General features: G+C 41.1%; 1 protein-coding gene across 1 annotated transcript in view; it reads left to right on the top strand.

The window, feature by feature from the left end:
• CDK6 (cyclin dependent kinase 6) overlaps positions 1 to 15,492 on the top strand; it is a 189,501-nt gene extending 174,009 nt beyond the window's left edge. The window contains exons 7-8 of the mRNA XM_034760443.1: positions 1,356 to 1,491; positions 7,068 to 15,492. Coding sequence (XP_034616334.1) covers positions 1,356 to 1,491; positions 7,068 to 7,214 — 283 coding nt within the window. The 3' untranslated portion in view covers positions 7,215 to 15,492. The remainder of the gene's footprint in view (positions 1 to 1,355; positions 1,492 to 7,067) is intronic.
• Positions 15,493 to 23,450: the final 7,958 nt, after the last annotated feature.

Here is a 23,450-nt window from a genome sequence, read left to right as displayed (position 1 = left end):
TTAGTCTCTAAGGTGCCACAAGTACTCCTGTTCTTCTTTTTTCAGGATTTATAAGTAAGTAAGAGCAATGCTTGGTCCTAATTTTCATTCTGTGTCTACTACCAAGCACTATTAATAAAAAGAAAGGACAATGCTGCACCCTGGTGGCATTTCAATTGAAAGCCCAAACTCTTAAGGAAACTTGTTTTTCTGTGTTATAGTTCTGAGTCTGTCAGCATTTTCATTATAAATCTCTATTTTAAGGTGTGTAAAATTCAGCAGTAAAATTGATTTTGGCTAAAACTTGGTATGTAAAGTCTGGCTAATGGGTCTCTGTCAGCATTTCCATTACAAGCCCTTATTTCACCATTTTATAGCTCTACCGGAAATATTAACTCTGGGCTGAAGCTTGGACTGTGTAAAGACATGGTCCAAAAAGAAAGGTGGTAGGTTTTTTTGGTACATTTAAAAGAAATCCCAACAATTCAGCTATTTACATTTATCCATGTTTCTAGAAATTAGAATGCTCATTTCATAAGGAGAAGCTTTGTGTCATATTCAGAACAGAAGAAGAAATATTAGTTTTCCAACTATAGATAAGATGAACATAAAACAAAATTAGGGGTAAATTTTTCAAAAGCACCAAAGTGACTTAGGAGCCTACGTACAATTAAGTGCTTTTGAAAATTTTATCCTAAAGCAGCTGAGTTATTTAATTTTGGGAAATGGCCTCCTTGACCCATGCTCTGCTGTCTTTTCCTTAAAGACTTTTGTCAGGATCATCATCCTTGTGGCAAATGAGGCCTGCGTAGAACTCCTTTGTGAAATCTCCTTTCAATTACTCTCAAGTGATATAAGGTGCACCATGCCTCCAAAATCTGAGCACATTTCTCCCAAAGCACTTGCAGCACCTTGCCAATCCAGGGACTCAGGAGAATGAGACCCAGGCCAGAGCACTACCACCAAGCTCCCTCCATAAAGATTTTTTACCATGCATCATTAAGGCCTAGTTCTGCCATCCCTACTCCCATTGAATAATGCAATGCTCTGCAAACTGTCCTATTGAAATCAGTGGGATTACTTACAGAGAAAGGTGCTACTCAGTGCAACCAAGGGCTGCATTATCTGGCCCTTATTGTGCATGTGAAGTATAGTCTATAAAGGTTTTAAAAATTGCCTTATATGGTTTAATAGATTATCCTGTGATCCTGGATAATGCTGCTGCTCGCATCAAAAGAACAAGTGGCAATCCCATGAAAACATATGAAGCAGGATTTAGGGATTCATACAATGAAAGAAGATGAGGCTGTATAAATACAGCAGTAACATATTTTTGTTTCACCCCCAGCTAATATGTATGTTTGTTCCTTACACAGTGTCATTGGGCTCCCGGAAGAAGAAGACTGGCCTAGTGATGTTGCCCTTCCAAGACATGCTTTCAATTCCAGACCCCCACAACCCATTGAAAATTTTGTACCAGATATCGATGAACTAGGCAAGGACTTACTTCTTGTAAGTTTCTGCTATTCTCCAAGCATATCTTAAATGACTGCAGCTACTGCACCTTGCACCATGTCAAGAAACAATGTTTTTTTAATGTAATAATATTATTAGAGGTGAGCCTGAAGTGATTCCAGCAGCTGAATTGCCCCTCTTCCATGGCGCAGAAGTGCTATATGCAGCAGAAGTTGTATAAAAACTGCTGGGCACAGATGGTAGGCCATTTGGGTGGTGCACGTCTTCTATGCAATGCTGAGCCCAGCTCCTTGGGGTCATCATTTGTGGATTCACCAACTGTTTTCCCCCACAGAGAGTATGCAGAAGCAGTGCAGGGGCTACTGCAGCTTCAGGGTATTCCAGGCTACTATAGCCACTTCACAGTCAGAGAAGACACAATTTCTTCTTCTCCTCAATCTCCAGTGGAGATCACCAGTGCACAGATTTACTTGTCTTTACACTGATTCACAGAATTTGGGCATAAGTGAACAACGGGAGATTGCACTGGCTCTGTGGATTAGGCACTAAGGGGAATACAGAAAACACACCAACCGTTGGGCCAACAACTGGTAAAGATCATGGTTACACATGCACCAGAAACCCAGGAGTGGGACTGCCTAAAAATGTTGTTGTTGTTGACTCACTCTAGTGGGTGTCACAGAACAAATAAATATTTTAGAAGGATTTGAATAAATACATTATTATTTATTTAAGTGCTAATGATATGTAACGGCTAGGTTAGCCTTCTATCCCTACACCTGCTAGCCTTTCACAGAATGTTATTAGAAAATGCAAGGACTACATAAGGTGATTAACAGCTATGAAATATTGGATTTTCCTGTACTTATTTTATTATAGGCGTGGCTGGTAGCACTGCCTATTATTAACACTTCATATTATAAGACTTTTTCAGTTGCTTATAACTTTGTCAGACTTTAACTATTTGAGCAGATTTTTTTTTATGTCAGATGTCTTTCTCAGGCTGAATTGTTTTTGGAAAGTTTCAGCCAAAATGTTCCACTGTTTCCAAGAACAAAACTAAAGAAAAATATATTGGTTTGCAATGTTAAAAATCCTGGCGATCTTTTCTTTGAGAAGCTCTAGCAGCCCATGATTTACAGCAGAGATTTGAAATTTGTCAGGGGATGACCTTTGTGTCAGGGACTTTTGCTATTCATGTGAAAATGTGTCCAAATTTGGCTAAGATATAAGCAGCTGAAAAATCTCATTTCACACATGCTCAGTAGGGACTTCTTTGAGTTTACTGGCTAAAATCTCCTAAGATTCCATCTGCCCTGGGTACTCTGCATCCCCTTACAGCTCCTAGTGCTGCCAAGACTGAGCATGCACCATCCCCTCAGAGCGACGGAGCATGCTCCACCCAGGGCTAGAGAAAAGCCAGACTTGCCTCATCATTGCCATTCCTGATTAGGGTGACCAGATGTCCCGATTTTATAGGGTCAGTCCCGATATTTGGGGCTTTTTTTTTATATGGCTCCTATTACCCCCCACTCCCTGTCTCAATTTTTCACACTTGCTATCAGGTCACCCTATTCCTGATTGCTGTGGGGCAGGCTGGGCCTGGGTTTAGGCACCTTAATTAAGAGCAGGGAGCCTGTCTCTCTTGTGACCATCCATCCATGGGCGGCAGGTGAACCCCACTTTGGGGAAGCTAGGCTGCTGGCCCCGCCCCTTCTGCCTGAGTGCCGAGCAGAGCTGGCGTCCTCCTCTGTCTGAGCCAGCGTCCCCAGTGCCTGGCCAAGCCGCTTCACTCCCCCACCAGACCCCCACGCCCACCACTTGCTCGCAGCATTCTTCCTCACTCCCCCGCCCCCGAGGAGAAGCAACACGGCGAGCAGCGCGTGGACCTGGAGGGGTGTGGGAATGCAGGTAGGCAGGCAGCAGCAGCAGTGGGTGGGGCCTCAGGGAAGGAGTGGGACCACTGCGACCCAGGTGTCCCTCCGGGGTGGCTGTGCCAGGGAAGGCTTAGCCTGGCCTATAATACCCACCGCCCATGCCCCCATCTAGTGCCCAGGCAGTATGGAGGAGGAAGCCACCTGACTTGAATATAGGGGGGACAAGAGCCAGACCTGGGAAAGGGAAAGCAGTACATTGGAACATGGGAATCTAGAATAGCTGGGACTGTGGCAGGGGTTTTGGACTGATTGGGCAAGGAGACTGGGACTGGGAGCCTAAGGGTGGGAAAGTTGCCTGTGCAACTTTAATTCAGTCCCCACTGGTCTTTAATTACACAATCACATATTTTTTTCCATAGGCCCCTGCCTCATTCAGTGCACAGGATGGATGGTGCTATACAGTATTTTGTTTTAACCCCATGGTTCAATGTCTGGCTTCAGGCGATATTTATTGCACTCTATTCAAACCCTGCTCTGAAGACAAAAGTATTAATTTCCTTCTGGGTTTTTCTACGGCACTCATCACTAGAGTGCTTCACAAACATTAATTAATTTATCTTCACCCCACCTTGTGAGATGAGAAGCAGATAGGGAGCTGGGGCACAGAGATTTTATGGTCAAAAGTGTCCGCTAATTCTGGATGCCCAATTTGACGTATCTGCAGCTTGATTTTTCAAAGTACTTAGTACATATATATATATTCATGTTATATCGGGTTGCGTTATATCGGGGTAGAGGTATATATATCCACCTCTACCCTGATATAACGCGACCCGATATAACATGAATTCGGATATAATGCAGTAAAGCAGCGCTCCGGGTGGGAGGAGGAGCGCGCACTCCGGTGGATCAAAGCAAGTTCGATATAACGCAGTTTCACCTATAACGCAGTAAGATTTTTTGGCTCCTGAGGACACCGTTATATCAAGGTAGAGGTGTATATATAGCATTTTATATATTCCAGCATGGCTCCTCTTGTCTTTAGTTGCTGTTGTTAGTACTCACAACTTCTAAAGTCATTGCGGAGAAACTAAATTAATTCTTTGCTTCAGCCTTCATGGCTGAGGATGTTAGGGAGATTCCCAAACCTGAGCCGTCCTTTGTAGGTGACAAATCTGAGGAATTGTCACAGATTGTCACTAGAGGAGGTTTTGGAATTAATTGATAAACTTAAAGTCACCGGGACCAGATGGCATTCACCCAAGAGTTCTGAAAGAACTCAACTGTGAAATTACAGAACTATTAACTATGGTTTGTAACCTGTCCTTTAAATCAGTTTCTGTACCCAATGACTGGAAGATAGCTAATGTAATGCCAATATTTAAAAAGGGCTCTAGAGGTGATCCCAGCAATTACAGACTGGTAAGTCTAACGTCAGTACCGGGCAAATTAGTTGAAACAATAGTAAAGAATAAAATTGTCAGACACATAGAAGAACATAAATTGTTGGGCAAAAGTCAACATGATTTCTGAAAAGGGAAATCGTGTTTTACTAATCTATTAGAGTTCTTTGAAGGGGTCAACAAACATGTGGACAAGGGGGATCCAGTGGACATAGTGTACTTAGATTTCCAGAAAGCCTTTGACAAGGTCCCTCACCAAAGGCTCTTAAGTAAAGTAAGTTGTCATGGAATAAGAGGGAAGATCCTTTAATGGATTGAGAACTGGTTAAAAGACAGGGGGAAAGGGTAGGAATAAATGGTAAATTTTCAGAATGGAGAGGGGTAACTAGTGGTGTTCCCCAAGGGTCAGTCCTAGGACCAATTCTATTTAACTTATTCATAAATGATCTGGAGAAAGGGGTAAACAGTGAGGTGGCAAGTTTGCAGATTATACTAAACTGCTCAAGATAGTTAAGACTAAAGCAGACTGCAAAGAACTTCAAAAAGACCTCACAAAACTAAGTGATTGGGCAACAAAATGGCAAATGAAATTTAAAGTGCATAAATATAAAGTAATGCACATTGGAAAAAATAACCCCAACTATACATACAATATGATGGGGGCTAATTTAGCTACAACAAGTCAGGAAAAAGATCTTGGAGTCATCCTGGATAGTTCTCTGAAGACGTTGACGTAGTGTGCAGCGGCAGTCAAAAAAGCAAACAGAATGTTAGGAATCATTAAAAAGGGGATAGAGAATAAGAAGGAGAATATCTTATTGCCCTTATATAAATCCATGGTATGCCCATATCTTGAATACTGCATACAGATGTGGTCTCCTCATCTCAAAAAAGATATACTGGCATTAGAAAAGGTTCAGAGAAGGGCAACTAAAATGATTAGGGGTTTAGAACGGGTCCCATATGAGGAGAGATTAAAGAGGCTAGGACTTTTCAGCTTGGAAAAGAGGAGACTAAGGGGGGATATGATAGAGGTATATAAAATCATGAGTGGTGTGGAGAAGTGAATAAGGAAAAGTTATTTACTTGTTCCCATAATATAAAAACTAGGGGCCACCAAATGAAATTAATGGGCAGCAGGTTTAAAACAAATAAAAGGAAGTTCTTCTTCACACAGCGCACAGTCAATCTGTGGAACTCGTTGCCTGAGGAGGTTGTGAATGCTAGGGCTATAACAGGGTTTAAAAGAGAACTAGATAAATTCATGGAGGTTAAGTCCATTAATGGCTATTAGCCAGGATGGAAAGTAATGGTGTCCCTAGCCTCTGTCTGTCAGAAGGTGGAGATGGATGGCAGGAGAGAGATCACTTGATCATTACCTGTTAGGTTCACTCCCTCTGGGACACCTGACATTGCTCACTGTCAGCAGACAGGATACTGGGCTGGATGGACCTTTGGTCTGACCCAGTATGGCCGTTCTTATGAATGGATCACTTGATGATTACCTGTTGTATTCATTCCCTCTGGGGCACCTGGCATTGGCCACTGTCAAAAGACAGGATACTGGGCTAGATGGACCTTTGGTCTGACCCAATATGGGCGTTCTTATGTTCTTAGAAATCAGACCTCAGGGTCCCCAGTCCAGCACCCCTAAAATGAAGAACACACAACTAGTGACCCCTGTGAAAAGTTTGGTTTAAGTAACTTGCCTACCATCACACAGGAAATCTGTGGCTGAGGCTGAGATAGAATCCAGTTCTCCATGCATAACCATGAGACTATTCTTACTCTTCCTACAATCCCCTGCCTCATTCTCTACATACCTTCCAACTTCTGCAGCAAATGAAGCAGAGATCCTAGGGACAACAGCCTCCTTCACTACACAACCTGATTAATCTCCAGAGCAGATCCATCCTGTGTATTGAATGAGGCAGAGATCATATAGAAAAATATATGATGATGTAATTGAATACTTTATCCTAATACCTATGGACAAAGGCACTGAATGAAGTTTGCACGGAGAACCTTAATTCTGACATTTCCTAATTTTTGAGGGCTTGATTTTGCAACCTTGGTGTTCTTTTAATGTAGTTTTTGTGTATAATATTGATATAGTCTGACCCAGCTGCCTGGCCACTTCTCATTGACTGAGAAAATAGGCAAGGCCCATGCAGCACTTGAACTGGCTCTAGATCTTCAGGCTATTGTAGTTATAAATCAATATCATGACACTCATTAATTTGTATCTATATTATCTTCATTATTTATAATAACAGTTGCATATTATACACGTAACCACTACACTAAAACTGTCTTATTTTAATCCTTTTAGAAATGTTTAGCGTTCAATCCCACCAAGAGGATATCTGCCTATGTTGCCCTGTCTCACCCTTATTTCCATGATCTGGAGAAATGCAAGGAGAATCTGGACTCCCACATGTCAACCAGCCAAAACTCCAATGAGGTGAATAAATCATAAGACTCATTGAAGCAGAACCTAGAAATGAACACGATGTGTAGCTGACAAAGGTCACTATCCCTAGCCGTTCTACTGAAGATCATTATTTGGAGGTTTTACACATCTGTCTGCTTCTTCAGGATGGTGATGTGCTCCAAGGAAACCAACCTGGTTTACTTTCATCAAAGCAATGCAAGAACCAGGGATTTCACCTGCTCCCATTGCAGCTTTATGTGTGTGTGTGTTTGTTTTGTTTAACTACCTGGGAAAACTCCAGATGAAGAGAAGCTGCTGACCAGTTTTGCTGCCATTTTATTCTTCTCATATTGAATGCTGCCAGTGTTCCAGTCACTGCCAAAACATGACGCAATCTCTCCCTCTAGCTGCTGAAGCCTGATCTGGTATTTTTTAATTGTTATTTTGGGATCTCTTAAAGTGATATTTAAAAGAAATGGCATTGAAATATTGGATCTCTACAACCCGCAAATAATTGATAAGTACATGAATGCGTCTAGTTACTATTGGTAACATACAAGGAGGTGCTTCCCCAGTTGAAAACTTGGACAAATAATTTTATTATTTCATTACTGTCCATAAAAATAATGATGATGATAAACTGAATCAATTTTTAGTTTTTTTAATATACAAATGAATTATTAACTAGATGAGTTTATGTGCATGTCGCAAAAATAAGTTTAAAAAAAACTTTTAGGAACTTACTCTCTAAAGACTCTACTCTCCAAAAATATTGTATGTGTTGTTTGAATCAGTCACTGAAGTCTAACTTTTTATTTCTTTCTCAAAACAATTGCAAGCATATGTTCCATGATCTAGTACAGAAGTTTATAATATGTAGATCAAAGAGGTAGATAGAGCTGATGAAAATCAAAACAGGGTTTCCCATTGTAATATATACTTATTAGCAACCAAAAAGTAACTTGGAAAAATGTTTCCTGTTTTAGAAGCAGAGAATTCTTTGATTACAGAGAAGAACACTTATGCATACGTGCTATATTGGATGGAATATACTGCGCTGCTTTACCTGTAACACACAACTTATACAACACAGTGCATGAACATTACTCATATTTCATTTACTAGCAGATTTTTTTTCTGTGCAGAAATGCATGAGCATCCCTCCTAACCCACCATGTGGGTATATTGGCACACCATATTTCTCACTGTGCTAGCAGTAATGTGCCATAATTGAAAGTCAATATAACTAAACAATTCACATAACTTTTTAGCAGTTATTTTAAATTACATTTTTATATTTAGTATTTTTACCTTAACTAAAATATATTTTCATTATTTTTAAAAGAAACTTTTATTTTTTTAGTACTGTGCGGAAAAAGTAAATATTTTAAATACATAAAGTAAAGGCTTTTCCCTAACCTAAACTTCAGTGCATTTGCCTGGATATAACTCAAGGGAACATTTGGCCCAGTGAGTTAACCCCTGCCATAAAGGTAGATTAGGCACTACTGCAATATAAATAATAATACACACAGCAGCTACCATTGCTTACTCCTGTGATGGTCCTTCATAAGCTATCCTACTTCTCTTGCCTCTGCTTCATCTGTTCTAGCTACTGAGCCAGTATCTATATCCTCACTCACAGCATGCTTGGCAGTGCCAAGCTGAGCAATATATATTTTTCCAGCTATGGCATGGAGGCATGTGGCTGTCTCCCAGGCAGGTTCCTCGGTTATGTGGCAAACTTCACCATTAGCTCTGAGCTGTTTAGCACTTAGGCTGCTGCCAAGATAGTGAGTGGTTTTATCTACCTTGTGTGAAGGCATTTCTTTTCTGTTACACACCTAACAATGAGACTTGGGTTAAATTACTTCCATGCTATGTAGGCCAAATTGTCAAAGGACCAGTTGCACATGCGCAGTGGCACCTGTCGGGTCTGTTCAAAGATCTACAGCATGAACAGGCAGGCTGTAAATTAGGCTGAACAAGATTGCATCCAAGGCATGTGTGCACAGAGTCTGGACGCTTGCACAGCACAAGACTTTTCCAAGGTGCTCAATGTGCCAGGCTGAAGGCCAGTGGGTAGCCAAGGCACCACTCAGCTGGTCTTGGCTCTGCCCTGTTCCCTCTCCCTCAGTGTCTAGGCCCAAGGATAAATGAGGTATCACTCGGTGGGTCTCGGCTCTACCCCATGCCCCGTGGTCTTAGTTTCTGCAGCCCAGAGAGGGCTGAGGGTGCCGCCTGGGTGGTCTTAAAAGGTGGATCATAGTGCAATTAAATTAACCACAATTTCTATTAATAATTTTAAAACAGTTATTTAAAACAGAAAAAAAAATCCAGGCCAACCTTGCAAAATTAACAAATGGGGAAAAGGTTACTGCACAATTTAGCAATTTTTAAAACATTCCACATTTTATCTAGCACCAAACTATTGTACGTACTTCTTCAGGGCACTTAGCTGGCATCACCCTCTAACAGCTGCCTGAGGACTATCTCCTGGACACTGCAGCTCTGCAAGCGGTATAAAGGAGGGAAAACATTCGTTGTTTTTAAAATCATGCTAAAAAACCGATGTACAGAGGTGCTAGCAATTACTCTGAAGGATGCTGTGTGAGAACCAGAACAGAGTAGAATACATCTACTCCATGTTACACTCCATCCCGTCCAAGCCCCATTCCCAAACCCCCTCAGTGGAAAAAATATGCAGTTTACCCTTCTCAAGCACGCCAAGGCTGATTGCTATTCCCCATTTCCTCTACTGACTATGTGTGTCCCTTGGGTACTACTGCCATGTGTGTAGTGATAGGTGGGGAAGTGGGAATTGGATTTCAAAAGGGAGATGCCCACTGGCACAAGTTCCCTCCTTCCCTGCCATCACCACAGCAGTAAAGAAAACCATTCACATACACTGCAAATGGGGCCGTTGCATGTAGCCCTACTCGGCGTTGACTTTGGCCTGAGTGAGTGCAGCAGACTTGGGCGAACACAGCTAAAAATTATTGAACAACAAAAATTAAATTAAAAAAAAGTAAAAATAGTTCTTTATCTTCTGGAGCACCTCCAGCCAGGGTGTTCATTACGGTAGATGCCCAGATGTTCTGAGCAGTGGAAAGGAGCATCTCCCATCTACTGTCCCACATTATAGTCATTTGGTGTTGAGCAAAGCTATAGACCAAAAGGATCCTGCATGATTCTGCAGGCCGAGCAGACCCAACAACTGAAGAAACCACTAAGGTGAGGATAGTGTAGTTTCAGGTGTACTTGCTTCTGTACTATGAAAGTGTCTGCTTCCTCTGCTGATTCCTTACTGGCTCTGGGTAGCCCCCTGAGACCAATTTTTAGAAACTGAGCACCTGTTGGGCTGCACATATTTCACACTGACATATAGTAACAGGTCATTAGCATATGCCAATATTATATTAACATATTCTAATACTGTTGTGCATCTAAAAGCACCCAGCACAAGATATGCCAAGCCAAAGGCAAATAGATGCAGCTGACTGGTTGACCCAATGGCCTTCCCTCTGTCTCTCCACCCCCTTCCTCATCCTCCTCAGAACAAACAGATCCAGGAAAGCTGCCTGCTGCTATCTCCCATGGGATCCCCTCCCCTCCCCCCAGCCTTCCTCTATTTTCAGCTCCCACACAACTGGTCTTCTCTCACTGCTACTGCCAGTAGTTGCCTCTTTTGGCCCAGGAGCCAAGAGAGGGATGATTAGATGGAACCTCCTCATCCACCTCCCAGTTTACACCTGACTACACTATGACAATGACTAGCTTGTGGACACCTTTTTTGTCTTGCATGCACCAATCAAAATTCTAAGCCCAGCTATTTATCTTTCAGCACACACAGCTGATGCCCCCTTTGAAAATCCAAGCTTGTTTCCTGCTTGTGCCCCAAAATACACCAACAAACCAGGATTTCTGCCTTCACAGGGTTTTGAAAATTTGGTCCTACATGCATAGAGTCCTTTCACAGGATCATAAACAGTGGATACGTTGCTCAAGCATTTTCTGTGTGTTGGACACTATCCATATCCTGGTCCTCAGGCTCAATTTACACTTGAGTTTTCTGTATGAATAAACAGAAAATTGTATACCCTGTTACTTTGCACTGCTTCTATACCAACTGTCTTTGAGAAGCATGTTTTACTGTACAAGGGCTAATTCTCTCAGCTGCTAGATACAGTGCCCATTTTAATATGTGGAATAAACAGCAAATATGCCATTCCAGTCATGTAGCCAGCAAACCAGGAGCACTTATCTGACTCACAGCTGAAAACAAATCGGATGAATCATAAATCACATGGTGTGGTTGAAAAGACCACATAAATTAATTACGTTCCTAGTATGAGTTGAATTTGAATAACGAAATAGATGTTTCTTCTGAAAATTCTGTTCTTTACAACCACTTTGCTAGTGTTTTTCTGATGTGATAGTTTCAGGAATAGATGGATTTTTGCTAGGCCTATGATGTGATTTACACCATATAAACTGTAAGTGTGAATCCTTCTCATTTCATACTTTTCTCCATGATTCAAAACTATTAGTAAACTCTAGTAAAGCCCTTTGCCTAAATCCCACTGACAGAGTAGTTAGAATCAGGCTAAGGATCTGATCCTGTAGTCCTTATATAGGCAAAAGTCCAGTATTTCTTTTATAGCCTCCTTCTTTTGACTTCACCTGGAGTTTTGCAGGTGTAATCAAGTCAGTAATTAGCCTTTAAGGACCTACATGTTCCAGTGTACTTATTTTCACAGGTTTCGCTTTGGTGCAGCCATGCCTTTCAGTAGACTGAGCAGGGAGACTGAAGAGCCTGTGTCAAATTCACTGAGGTTCTATGCTGGCTTCCTCCAGCACAGAACCCGTGGGAGCGTTCCTGGTGGCAGGAAGTCTACGCAGGCGAGTTGCAAGGACACAAGGCCTCAGTCACTTTCTCTTTGTCGAGTGGCCTGCAGCTAAGTAGCACGTTATTGGCTGGGGAAGGAACGTGGTTAGGGCAGCCCCTAGGTATCCCCCACCAGCAAATTCCTGTTGACCTCCAGTCAAAATTAAAGCTGCTGGCAAAAACTCTGAGATACTGCTACCTGCCTTCTGCTGGATGAAGCTCTTCTGGGGTGCAGTGGGGCAGGCTGGCACAGGGAGGTATTGTTTGTACCTCCCTATACCATTGGGAATTAATTTGTTGCGTTATCATTTGAGGTGACAAAGCTTGAATTGGTCACAAGCTGGGAATCTAGCATATTTATTTCTCTGCTACAAAACCTTCAGAATGTCCTTGTCAACATTAGCATCTCTGCTTGATGCTAACTTTCACTCTTGATCTTATATATGTAGAAGTTTGTCTTGAAATCAGTGTATTAGAAAAAAAAGTTCTATTAAACTTTGGGGGGAACTTGAAAATTATTTTTTTACATATAATAGCAAATTAAAATTTCTATGCTGAAACATACTATTAACTTAACTATAAGCAAGCTATTAATTTTTTTCCCACTTGGATGCTTAAAATCAGGATACTAAAAACAAAACATATGGAGTGTTGCAGTCTTCCTTTGTTAAGGGAAATATTTTCAGAAACAGCATCTCAAATACTGGTGCAATTTTGTTTTTGCACGTGCATTTTCACACCCAATTACTGTGCAAATTAAATTTTAGGCATGCAAAATTATGCCCACAACTTTAATAGCCTAAATAGCTACTGACATTCTTGTACCCTATTCATGCAGATAATTACCTTATTTCTGTGAGTTATTTATTTTATTATATCTCTGTATACATTTTGCAAAGCAATAGTTGCAAATTGCTATTTAGTGCCATTAATCCAATTCCCATTTATGGGTGTGATTCTACAATGTGCTGATAACCCTCAAATCCCAGTGCTTCACATTAATTAGGAGTTTTGCCATTGATTTAAGAGAGAGCTGAATCAGGCCCTAAGAGAGAAGATGACCCAAGGTGTGTATATATTAACAAACACATACTTTTGTCATGTTTACCACTTACCTGTAGTTTAAAGCTTAGTAGACGTTGTATACAAATTACAATGTATGCACAGCACAATAACATATGCATACTAAAAACAATAGAATAACCATAAAAACATTGAGAAATTCTGTCTCACTGATTAAGTTCTTGCAGAAACCTGCTAAAGAAATGGATTCCTTTCTCTTTAAAAGTAACAAATGTTTACATGCCTAGACTTCGAACGTTGTCTATTTTTCCATAAATGTAATTTCTCCTTTTAAAAGACAGTTCTTTTTGAACCAAAACAACATAATCATCAATCTAAAACTGAATCAAATAGGGTCCTAATCTCAGAAATGGCCCTTCAAGAACCTACATGCCCCCTCTGCTCTTATTATACTCAACGGCAGCTGATGATGTTCAGCACTTGATATGGTTGGACCCTTTGTGTGTTTTGCTGACATAAGTGCCTGAGGCCTGGTCTGTACTTAAAACTTAGGTTGACATAGCTACAGTGCTCAGGGGTGTGAAAAATCCACACCTTGAGCACTGTCGCTATGACAACTTAACCCCTGATGTAGATGGAGCTGTCATTGCATGAATGCTTCCGTCAACCTAGTTACCATCACTTGGGGAGGTGGAGTTCCTACAACAATGGAAAAAAAACTTTCATTGCTATTAGCTGCATCTATACTATGGGGTTATAGCTATGCCACTATAGCCCCCATAGTGTAGACATAATCTAAGCCTGCTCTGAGTGAATTCAATGGAAGAGTGGCTATTGACTTCAACAGGGGCAGGCTTAGTCCCATAAATGTTTCTACAGTAAGCACATGAGAGCAAATCATATTTATAGGTCTTTCAGTAATGTGTTTGAGACAATGTTCTATATCAATAAAACTCTTGCAGTGGATTGTATGGCATATTTATGAATAGCAAAGGACATTCCCATCCATCATTAAAAGTATTGTGCAGCATAGCTAATATAAAACAAAATTTCTGCCTGTCTCTCACTCTCTCTCTCTCATGTCACTGTTTTTTCCACTTCAGATAAAATGTTTTATCTATCTTAGAAAATACATGAAGGGTTGATCTTGCCTTCCATGGGCACACTGAAATCAATGGGACTTTTGGATGCCTAAGGAAGGCAGACATAGTCTCTTATACGGATACCTTGATATTGATTGATTTATCGTAGAGTAGATTTTTGTTTATGAGAGATGTTAGAGAAAAGATGTTGCCTGGTTTTAAAAATATGGTTTTAGCTAAAATGAGAAATGGGATTATAGGATGCTTTTCAGAAAATGATGTTGGATTAAGAAAGGAGGAGTGTATTTATACATGAGCCTGCAGAGTTGATATGTTCAAAGAAAGTTTTATGGAGGAACTGAATTTAGATATAAATTAATTCTAAATAGCATTTTAACACTGATTAGTAGGGCCCTACCAAAATCACAGCTGTGAAAAATGCATCACAGACCTTGAAATCTGGTCTTTTGTATACTTTTATCCTATACTATACAGATTTCACAGGGGAGACTAGCATTTCTCAAACTGGGTGTCCTGAGCCAAAAGGAGGTTTTGGGGGGTGTCACAAGGTTTTTGTAGGGGGTCACAGTATTCCCACCTTTAGTTCTGTGCTGCCTTCAGGGTGGGGTGGCCAGAGAGCAGCAACTGCTGGCCAAATGCCCAGCTCTGAAGGCAGCACCCCACCAGCAGCAGCACAGAAGTAAGGGTGGCAATTCCATACCATGCCACCCTTAGTTCTGCACTGCTGCCTTCAGAGCTGGGCAGCCGGAGTGTGGCGGCTGATGGCCGAGGGCTCTGCTCTGAAGGCAGAAGCACAGAAGTAAGGGTGACAATACTGAGACCCCCTTACAATAACCTTGCAACCCTCCTCACAGGCCTTTTTTGGGTCAGGAGCCCTACCGTTACCACACCGTGAAATTTCAGATTTAAATATCTGAAATCATTAAATTTATGATTTTTAAAATCCTATGACCATGAAATTGACTAAAATGGAGCGTGAATTTGGTAGAGTCCTACTGATTAGAAGTAAAACAATCCATACTGTTTCACTGAAAGGAGAGGGGAAAACAGGTAAAGTTACCCTTGTGAATCGTTGTAACTCCCAGTGTCAGTTGCAATAAAAAATGCAGAATGTGCAGCAGTATGTGCAAGGAAATTGCTTTCACTGCATGCCAAAAGGATAACAAATGGTGTTCATTGCTGTTAAATGCTTTAGCACAGGGGTAAGCAACCTATGGCACATGTGCCGAAGGCAGCACGCGAGCTGATTTTCAGTGGCACTCACGCTGCCCGGGTCCTGGCCATCGGTCTGGGGGGCTCTGCATTTTAATTTAATTTTAAATGAAGCTTCTTAAACATTTTAAAAACCTTGTTTACTTTACTTACAACAATAGTGTAGTTATATATTATAAACTTATAGAAAGAGACTGGCACACAAAACCTTAAATTAGAGTGAATAAATGAAGACACGGCACACCACTTCTGAAAGGTTGCCGACCCCTGCTTTAGCATGTTAGGTGCTTGATCATGCAAAGTTCTGAGCACTCTGGGCCAATCCAGCAGCACGTGTTTAACATCAAGTACTTGAGTAGTCCGTTGATTTCAACGGACAACTCAAGTGCTTGACATTAAACACATGCTTTGCTGGAGTGCCACAGAGTGCTCAGCACTTTGCAGGATTGAGCCTTATCCCAGATCCTCTGCACAGTGCCCAGCCTAGGTATCACAGCAGGGCATGGAGCAAGAGGAAGGGGAGGAGGAATCCCCCACATGCCAAAACAGCAGGAATGGAGCCTCCATAGTTGGTATGTCAGTGTAAGAACTAGAGTTCACTCTGTGAACCTAGTTGCCACCCTTTTGGCGAGAGAGGAGGATGAGGGGCCATGTAGTGGTTCTGGGGCCGTGTCCAGAAGGGTGGGCAGAAACTGAGACAAAGGGCCTAATTTTGGTCCCTGCACTAAGTATGAATAAATTAGCTTGGCACAGGTGGACGGGGCACGTTCAGTGGTGTCAGGGAATGGACACCTCCTCCTAAGCTGCAGAGCAGCTTCTCAGTAGTGCTCACTGCATCTGCATAGTCACAGATCTCCCAGCCAATCACACTACCCGTGTCTTACCAAGGAGCCCTTGCAGCAGGCTCCCAAAATCCTGCCTCCCCTTGTGCAGCAGAACTTTATTGGTTCTGCTGCCTATCAGGATTTCCATGACATGGAGGTGGCGGATAGGATTTGTCCCTGAAACACATTGGTTTGTAAAATAACATTTGCAGGATGAAATTCACAAAATATGTCTGTTCTATTTGCTCCATTTGGAGAAACTACTAGGACTTCCATAGAAACAACTTTTATTAGATGGTATTTATTATTCATCAGTTGTACCCTCCATCTAACATGCTGCTACTTCAGTATTCGGAACTACAGCACCCTAAAAGTTAGAGTGAGTTGAACCACCTCTACATCGCTGTTGATGCAATGATGGATGGTCTGTTATTTTGCATCTGGATTTGTAAGTGTCCCTGATTTGCAGGAACATCACTGATTTGTACCACTGCTTTTCCTCATTAAGAACTGGTGATTAGTATAGTAAAATATGAAAGATTTTAAAGGGCTTTCTTTGGTCACACCATTTCTATTTGCAGCCACAGAATATTTTTCTTACCCCGCTCCTCCCCCCAAACAACTGATTTACTTTTATTAATGTTGATCTTTACTACCATGTCAGAGAAATGTGTAAAATATATCCACATACTGTCACCAGGGTCAAATCTGCAGTCCTTAGTAAAAAATCCCACTAAAATAGAGCCGTTCCCTCCCCAAATAATTTTTACAGTCCACACCACAAATAGCCAGCAGCATTCTCTGTTCTACTCAGATACTTTATAGCGCACATCCCTGTAGTATCTGAGCAGGCAGCATGTGCCCCACTCTGTCCAAGTAGGAGAAACTTGACTCCCTGCCTAGTATATCCCTGCCTGTTTTCCCTTGGCTAATGTCCTGACATAACTTGAATCCAGACTCAAGATGCATCTCCACACTGCCAGCACATGGCCAGCCAGCAATCAGCTGTATGCTATGCATCCTGCTGCTCAGTGCTATGTCAGGGCCCACTCCACCTCTGTGCTGCAGATCCCAAGAATAATCTTAATCCTCCCTTCTCCCCAGCTCCTGCAATACCTCTACCTTTATTGGCTCTGATTTATACTTTCCACTATCAACCTTGCTAAGATGGGTCATTTCCAAAGAGCTTTCCAGTCAAGGGCCACCCTCTACGCTCCCTCCCCTCCCCTCCCCCCCCCGGGCATCCAAGTCACAGTTTTAACAGCTGAAAGCATGCCATGCAGCTCCCTCCTGCCCTGTATGTTTTGTCATCAATCTTGCCCCATTCATACAACTTTCTGTGGGAGGAGAGCCTCGCCCCCAGGGAAGAGCAAAGGTTCAATATCAAATGTGCACTTTAAATGACACATTTGTGTTCAGTGCCAAAACAGGCAGCCTCCATCGGTTCACAGTGCATCAAAAATAGTCAGTTTCACACCCTGACATCTGGTGGATGCTCCCAATCCCAATTATACCACTTGTGCCCCAGTAAACCATCGTTACCTTCACCTCTCTTGCTGCTTGTGTTCATATGACACACAAGCAAAGAGCGGGAGATTATAGGTCTGAATATGCTATAATGAACAAAATGTATTTCATTGACCAAAACAAGTACCTCTTGATTCAGCAAATCACTCACTAAACACAGCAGGCCAGATCTTTGGCCCTTTCAAAGGCTCCTTTGCACTGGTTTTAGATGCCTTAATGCAGTAAATGATGATTTCCCTGTTGTAGAGGAATCTTCAATAGCTGTAGGGCTGGCTATGCCAGCCTTACACCACTCTCCTTTCTGGAGCAGATTGGGGATGAAGAGAGGGTGATTCTGGCCAGCAAAGTAGCTTCTTGAGCACTGCTGTCCACCAGTAGAAGTTAGAGCAGTCTTAAGAGCAAGAATGATATTAAGATACGGAGCCTCTGGGTCAGTGGTTCTCAACCTTTTTCTAGCTGAGACTCAAAATCCATACATGGTTTCTTGCAATGCCCCACCAAGTCCTACAACCCTTTGCAATTACACAGCAAAAAGCATGTCTGAGTTTGGGTGCTGGCAAGGGGTTTCTGAGATTTGGGGCAAGGCAGAGGCATCAGGAGGAAAGGTCATGGCATGAGCTGCCTTTTGCTTTCCCTGCCCAGGCTCCTAGCAAACCAATGATTTTGGTGTTTCCTTAGCTGGTAGGGTATGACATCCTCCCATCATTGCTCTCTTCTGCTTTGCATACCAACAGGTGAGAAGTGCTGCTCTAGATTACTAATTCAGAACCAGATTAAGTCAGCAGTGACTAAAAACTGTTCCCATCTGATGGTAGTTTTATGGCCAATGTGAAATGTGTTGGAGGTCTCAGCCCAGCGTTTAGCAGACAGGTGTCTGTTTCACCAATATCACCATTACAACTGGCACTACTTAACACCCTGGATGTCATACTCAACCAAGGTCAAAGACTAGATGCAGGATCTAGAGACCAATCTACCCTCTCACCGGGAGGTGATCTCTTTAGAGCAACGATTGGGGGTGAGTGAAGAAATTTGCATCATTGCTTCACTTTGTAAGAAGGCTTGTGGGCCTGATCCAGTTGGAACAGAGCCTAAAAGAGGACATCAGTCTCCAGGGTTGTCAATCGGGCACTTTTCACAAGCGTTACATTCACTTCTTTTTTAAATAAAGAAATATAGAAACTATGCTTAAAGTTAAGATATGAAGCTGCCATTTATTTTTCCCTTAACAGAGACGGTATCACTTTGGCACTTAAATCAACCTGAGGCACACACTGATTATTTCCTTTCCAGACTGATCTCTTTATAAGTTCCTTTCAGATTAGTGTATTTATGGCCCTTTTTGTTCCAGTTCATGTAAATACTGATTCTGACTTTGGGTCTGAGTGTGTGTTTGTTTTTTAATGCAATACTTACATTACTTTGAACAGCTTTAAAAGCAAAATGTCTTTGAATGTGCTAATAAATGAAAAATCATACCTTCCAAAATGATGTCTTATAAGTTGAAGTGTATAGTGTGGGAATGTTGTTGATATTATTATAGCTCCTTAAAGCATCACAATATGCTTTACCTTGTGTGTCTTTTAAATTCTATACAATAGTGTAAATCTGTATTTCCTCACTAGCTCTATAGTCTTCAGTCTGAGGATTCGATCCTTTAAATACTTACAAATGTGAATAACTTCTTCATTCACTTCAGCAGTCCCATTGAATTGAATGGGACTACTCAAATGAGTAAAGGTACTCATATAAGTGTTGCAGGATCAAGCCTTTAGTTAATAACTGATTGTAATAGTGAGGACACATGGTTAGTAACAGCACCCAGACACCAGCAAATGGGGTCTGTGTTAATGTGGATACATTTATATCCAAGTTATTCAACATTAACATAAATTATTGCTATTATAATTCATGTATAGTATTTGTAACTGAAATACACTAGTCCTGTGAAAATGTAGTTGCCAGGAAAAGCATTGGGTCTTGCTGTTTTATAGATTATTTGAATTTAGCATTCATTTTAGTTATTGAGGTAAAGCTAGTTTCATAGAGAGGAAAAATGATAGATGAATTGTAATGTTCCTGAATAAGCTGCGTACTGTACATTTGAATTTTGAAACTAGAAATTAAGTTTGTTCAGATGTAGTATTTTTAAATGCCTAGAGGGTTTGTTTGTTTGATTTAATATGTAAAGGAACAAACATAAATTACTTTGAAATTTTATTGTAGAGCTAAATGTACATATAGCATAATGTGGGGGGAAATCATCTGAAAGATTAAAATTAGAAATCATTTCACATAGCTGCTGTTTTGGCTTTATTTTGTTTGCAGTAGTCATAGTAGATACCAGTCAATAACAGATACTTATATCAGTGCCTGAGTTTGCCTGGCTTCTCGTGGTTAAAATAAGTTTTTGCAATGATAAAATTGCTCTTGTAGGTTTGTGTGTGTTTCTGGAAAAAGGCAAAACTACATAAGGTTGTGGAAATAAAGAGAAATATGAAAGTAGCAGACTTAAAGACTGCTGTGGAAATACAACTACATGAAATAGGGTCTAGGTTTCAACATATTTTAAATCAATGGGCCTAATTCACTCCTTTACACGGACTATAGTTAATGGGCCAAATTCATCCCTGGTATAATTTAAGTCTATACATTTCAATGTCAGGCATCTCAGGTTTATATACAGATAATATAGTTTAGTAAGTAAGCAAAAATAGATTATACTTATGGTAGTGTGTCATGTTAGTTCTCAAATTTTCTATGGGTTATTTTTTGATACAAAGAATGAAAAGCAAGTGTCTTAGTGAAATAGGGATATGTGGAGATAAGCACAATGTTGGTACAAAAGGTACCAAAATTAGAAATTTAGGCCCCAGTGTGCCAGACATTTATGAACTCAACCGAATAACTGGGATAACTCATGTGTGTAAAGTTAAGTATGTGTGTATATGACTGTAATAAGGTATTGGTTCTGAAATCTGCAAGATATGTGACATTTTCAAAAGGCCTTGTTAAAAATGTTGTTTTTGGTGGTGTTATGTGGATTACTTTGAAAAGTGGGCCAGATTCTGAATGCAGTTGCACTGATAAAAATCCAGAGTAACTCCACTGGTTTCAGTGGAGTCAAAAACATCAAAAATAGTTCCAAGTTATTTTTACATCCTTTGAGCCACATCCTCAATTGGTATAAATCAGCAGAGTTCCATTGACTTCTCTGGTGCTATTCCAAATTATACCAAGTGAGGAGCTGGCCCCTTGTATTCTAGATCAAGTCATTTAACGTAACATTCAGTATGACTTTATTTTACAAGATGAAAAGTTACCTAAGGTGCAAACTGTACTACATAGACTATCATTTATATCTATTCACAGGAGATGATTTCACTGTATCACTTCATACTTGAAATTCAGTCTGCTATTTTAATATCAGGGTACAAACATGTAAGGTGCGTGTATTACTGTTTCTTTTAAAGGTGCATAATTATTTTTATTCAATGTGCCTAAAAATTCCTATGTGCTCCTCATTCAGCATAAAATATGTGAAACGGTGCCTATATCACCTACAAATGTACAGAAAATGTACTAGTGATTTATCTAATTGTCACTTACATGTATTGAATTTTTTAGTTAAATATGCATTACACCGAAGGGCTACAAAAAGAAAACTGTGGTATAAAACACTTATTATGCCCTCACTGTGCCGGAAATCCTGCAGCCCTCCGTTTAGCTGCTAATGGCCCCACACGCAGTGGAAAAGCTCTGTTTCTGCTGTGCAGGATGGCTGGAAAGTGGTGCAGCCACACATGGATTCTACAGCACGCTCTTTCACAAAGCCTTTTGCTCTAATTGTATGCTTGCTCCATGCCCAAAATTTCTCCCTATGAGGCTTTCTGTTTTAAGAATTCCCTAAGATAGGGCTACTTTACACTGACTTAATTGAAGTTCCTTAAAAAATATTCCCTTTCAAGCATGCACCTTACCATGTAACATATTCTTTAGCTTTTACAAGTACAGGTTTATGAAAGTGGTCAAATACAAAAAGTAATCACCTGTCAAAGGACATATTAAAGGCAAAACTAAATCAAGGAAAATGGAGGGTTATAGATATTGTGTTATGTCAGAATTACAGTCCTTTAGAAGTGAATGTTTTGCTGCTGGCAGTGCTAAAAAAGCAAAGTTGTGTATTTATTGTCAGATGCTGAAGGTTCAATATGAAAAAATCAATATAATAAAAGTGTCACGTTCTTTTCAATTGTGCACAAACTATTTCAAAGTAAAAAGGCAAAAATGGTTTGTATATTTAAAACTGCTTTCTCAGCGTTTACTTCACTTTCGTAGCTATATTTTTCTTTTATCTAAAAATGTAAAATGAATACAAATGCAGTAAGAAATGTATATTAAATACAGACATTTCGCAAGATTGGTTTCTAGCTTTTATGTCTCACAAATACTTTTCCTAGGCAGCGCATATACAGTATAAAGTGAACATATGTATACACACATTATATGCGTGCACATATCTATGAACAGTTACTTACACGAACTCTTCCTATCAACTACTGATTACATTAGTCTCATTCTGACACTAATGCATGCTTTATTCCTTACTTAGCATGAGTTCATAAGAATAATTTCATAATTTGGCTACTATGGCTCTCAATCCTTCTTAAAAAGATTTTTTTCAATGTCTTATGGCTCAATCCTGCAACCCTTGCTGCTTCTCCACGTGGGCACCAATGATACTGCCAAGAATGACCTTGAGCAGATCACTGCAGACTACGTGGCTCTGGGAAGAAGGATAAAGGAGTTTGAGGCGCAAGTGGTGTTCTCGTCCATCCTCCCTGTGCAAGGAAAAGGCCTGGGTAGAGACCGTCGAATCGTGGAAGTCAACGAATGGCTACGCAGGTGGTGTCGGAGAGAAGGCTTTGGATTCTTCGACCATGGGATGGTGTTCCAAGAAGGAGGAGTGCTAGGCAGAGACAGGCTCCACCTAACGAAGAGAGGGAAGAGCATCTTCACCAGCAGGCTGGCTAAACTAGTGAGGAGGGTTTTAAACTAGGTTCACCGGGGGAAGGAGACCAAAGCCCTGAGGTAAGTGGGGAAATGTGATCCTGGGAGGAAGCACAAGCAGGAGAGCGCAAGAGGGGAGGACTCCTGTCTCATACTGAGAAAGAGGGATGATCGATGAGTTATCTTAAGTGCCTATACACAAATGCAAGAAGCCTGGGAAAGAAGCAGGGAGAACTGGAAGTCCTGGCACAGTCAGGGAACTATGATGCGATTGGAATAACAGAGACTTGGTGGGATAACTCACATGACTGGAGTACTGTCATGGATGGATATAAACTGTTCAGGAAGGACAGGCAGGGCAGAAAAGGTGGGGGAGTTGCGTTGTATGTAAGAGAGGAGTATGACTGCTCAGAGCTCCAGTATGAAACTGCAGAAAAACCTGAGAGTCTCTGGATAAAGTTGAGAAGTGTGAGCAACAAGGGTGATGTCATGGTTGGAGTCTGCTATAGACCACCAGACCAGGGGGATGAGGTGGACGAGGCTTTCTTCTGGCAACTAGCAGAAGTTGCTAGATCGCAGGCCCTGGTTCTCATGGGAGACTTTAATCACCCTGATATCTGCTGGGAGAGCAATACAGCGGTGCACAGACAATCCAGGAAGTTTGGAAAGTGTAGGGGACAATTTCCTGGTGCAA

Source organism: Trachemys scripta, chromosome 2 (genome assembly GCF_013100865.1).
Source record: "Trachemys scripta elegans isolate TJP31775 chromosome 2, CAS_Tse_1.0, whole genome shotgun sequence".
Classification (NCBI taxonomy): domain Eukaryota; kingdom Metazoa; phylum Chordata; order Testudines; family Emydidae; genus Trachemys; species Trachemys scripta.
Note: the sequence above shows the minus strand (reverse complement) of the source record. Positions and strands in the feature narration are given on the sequence as shown.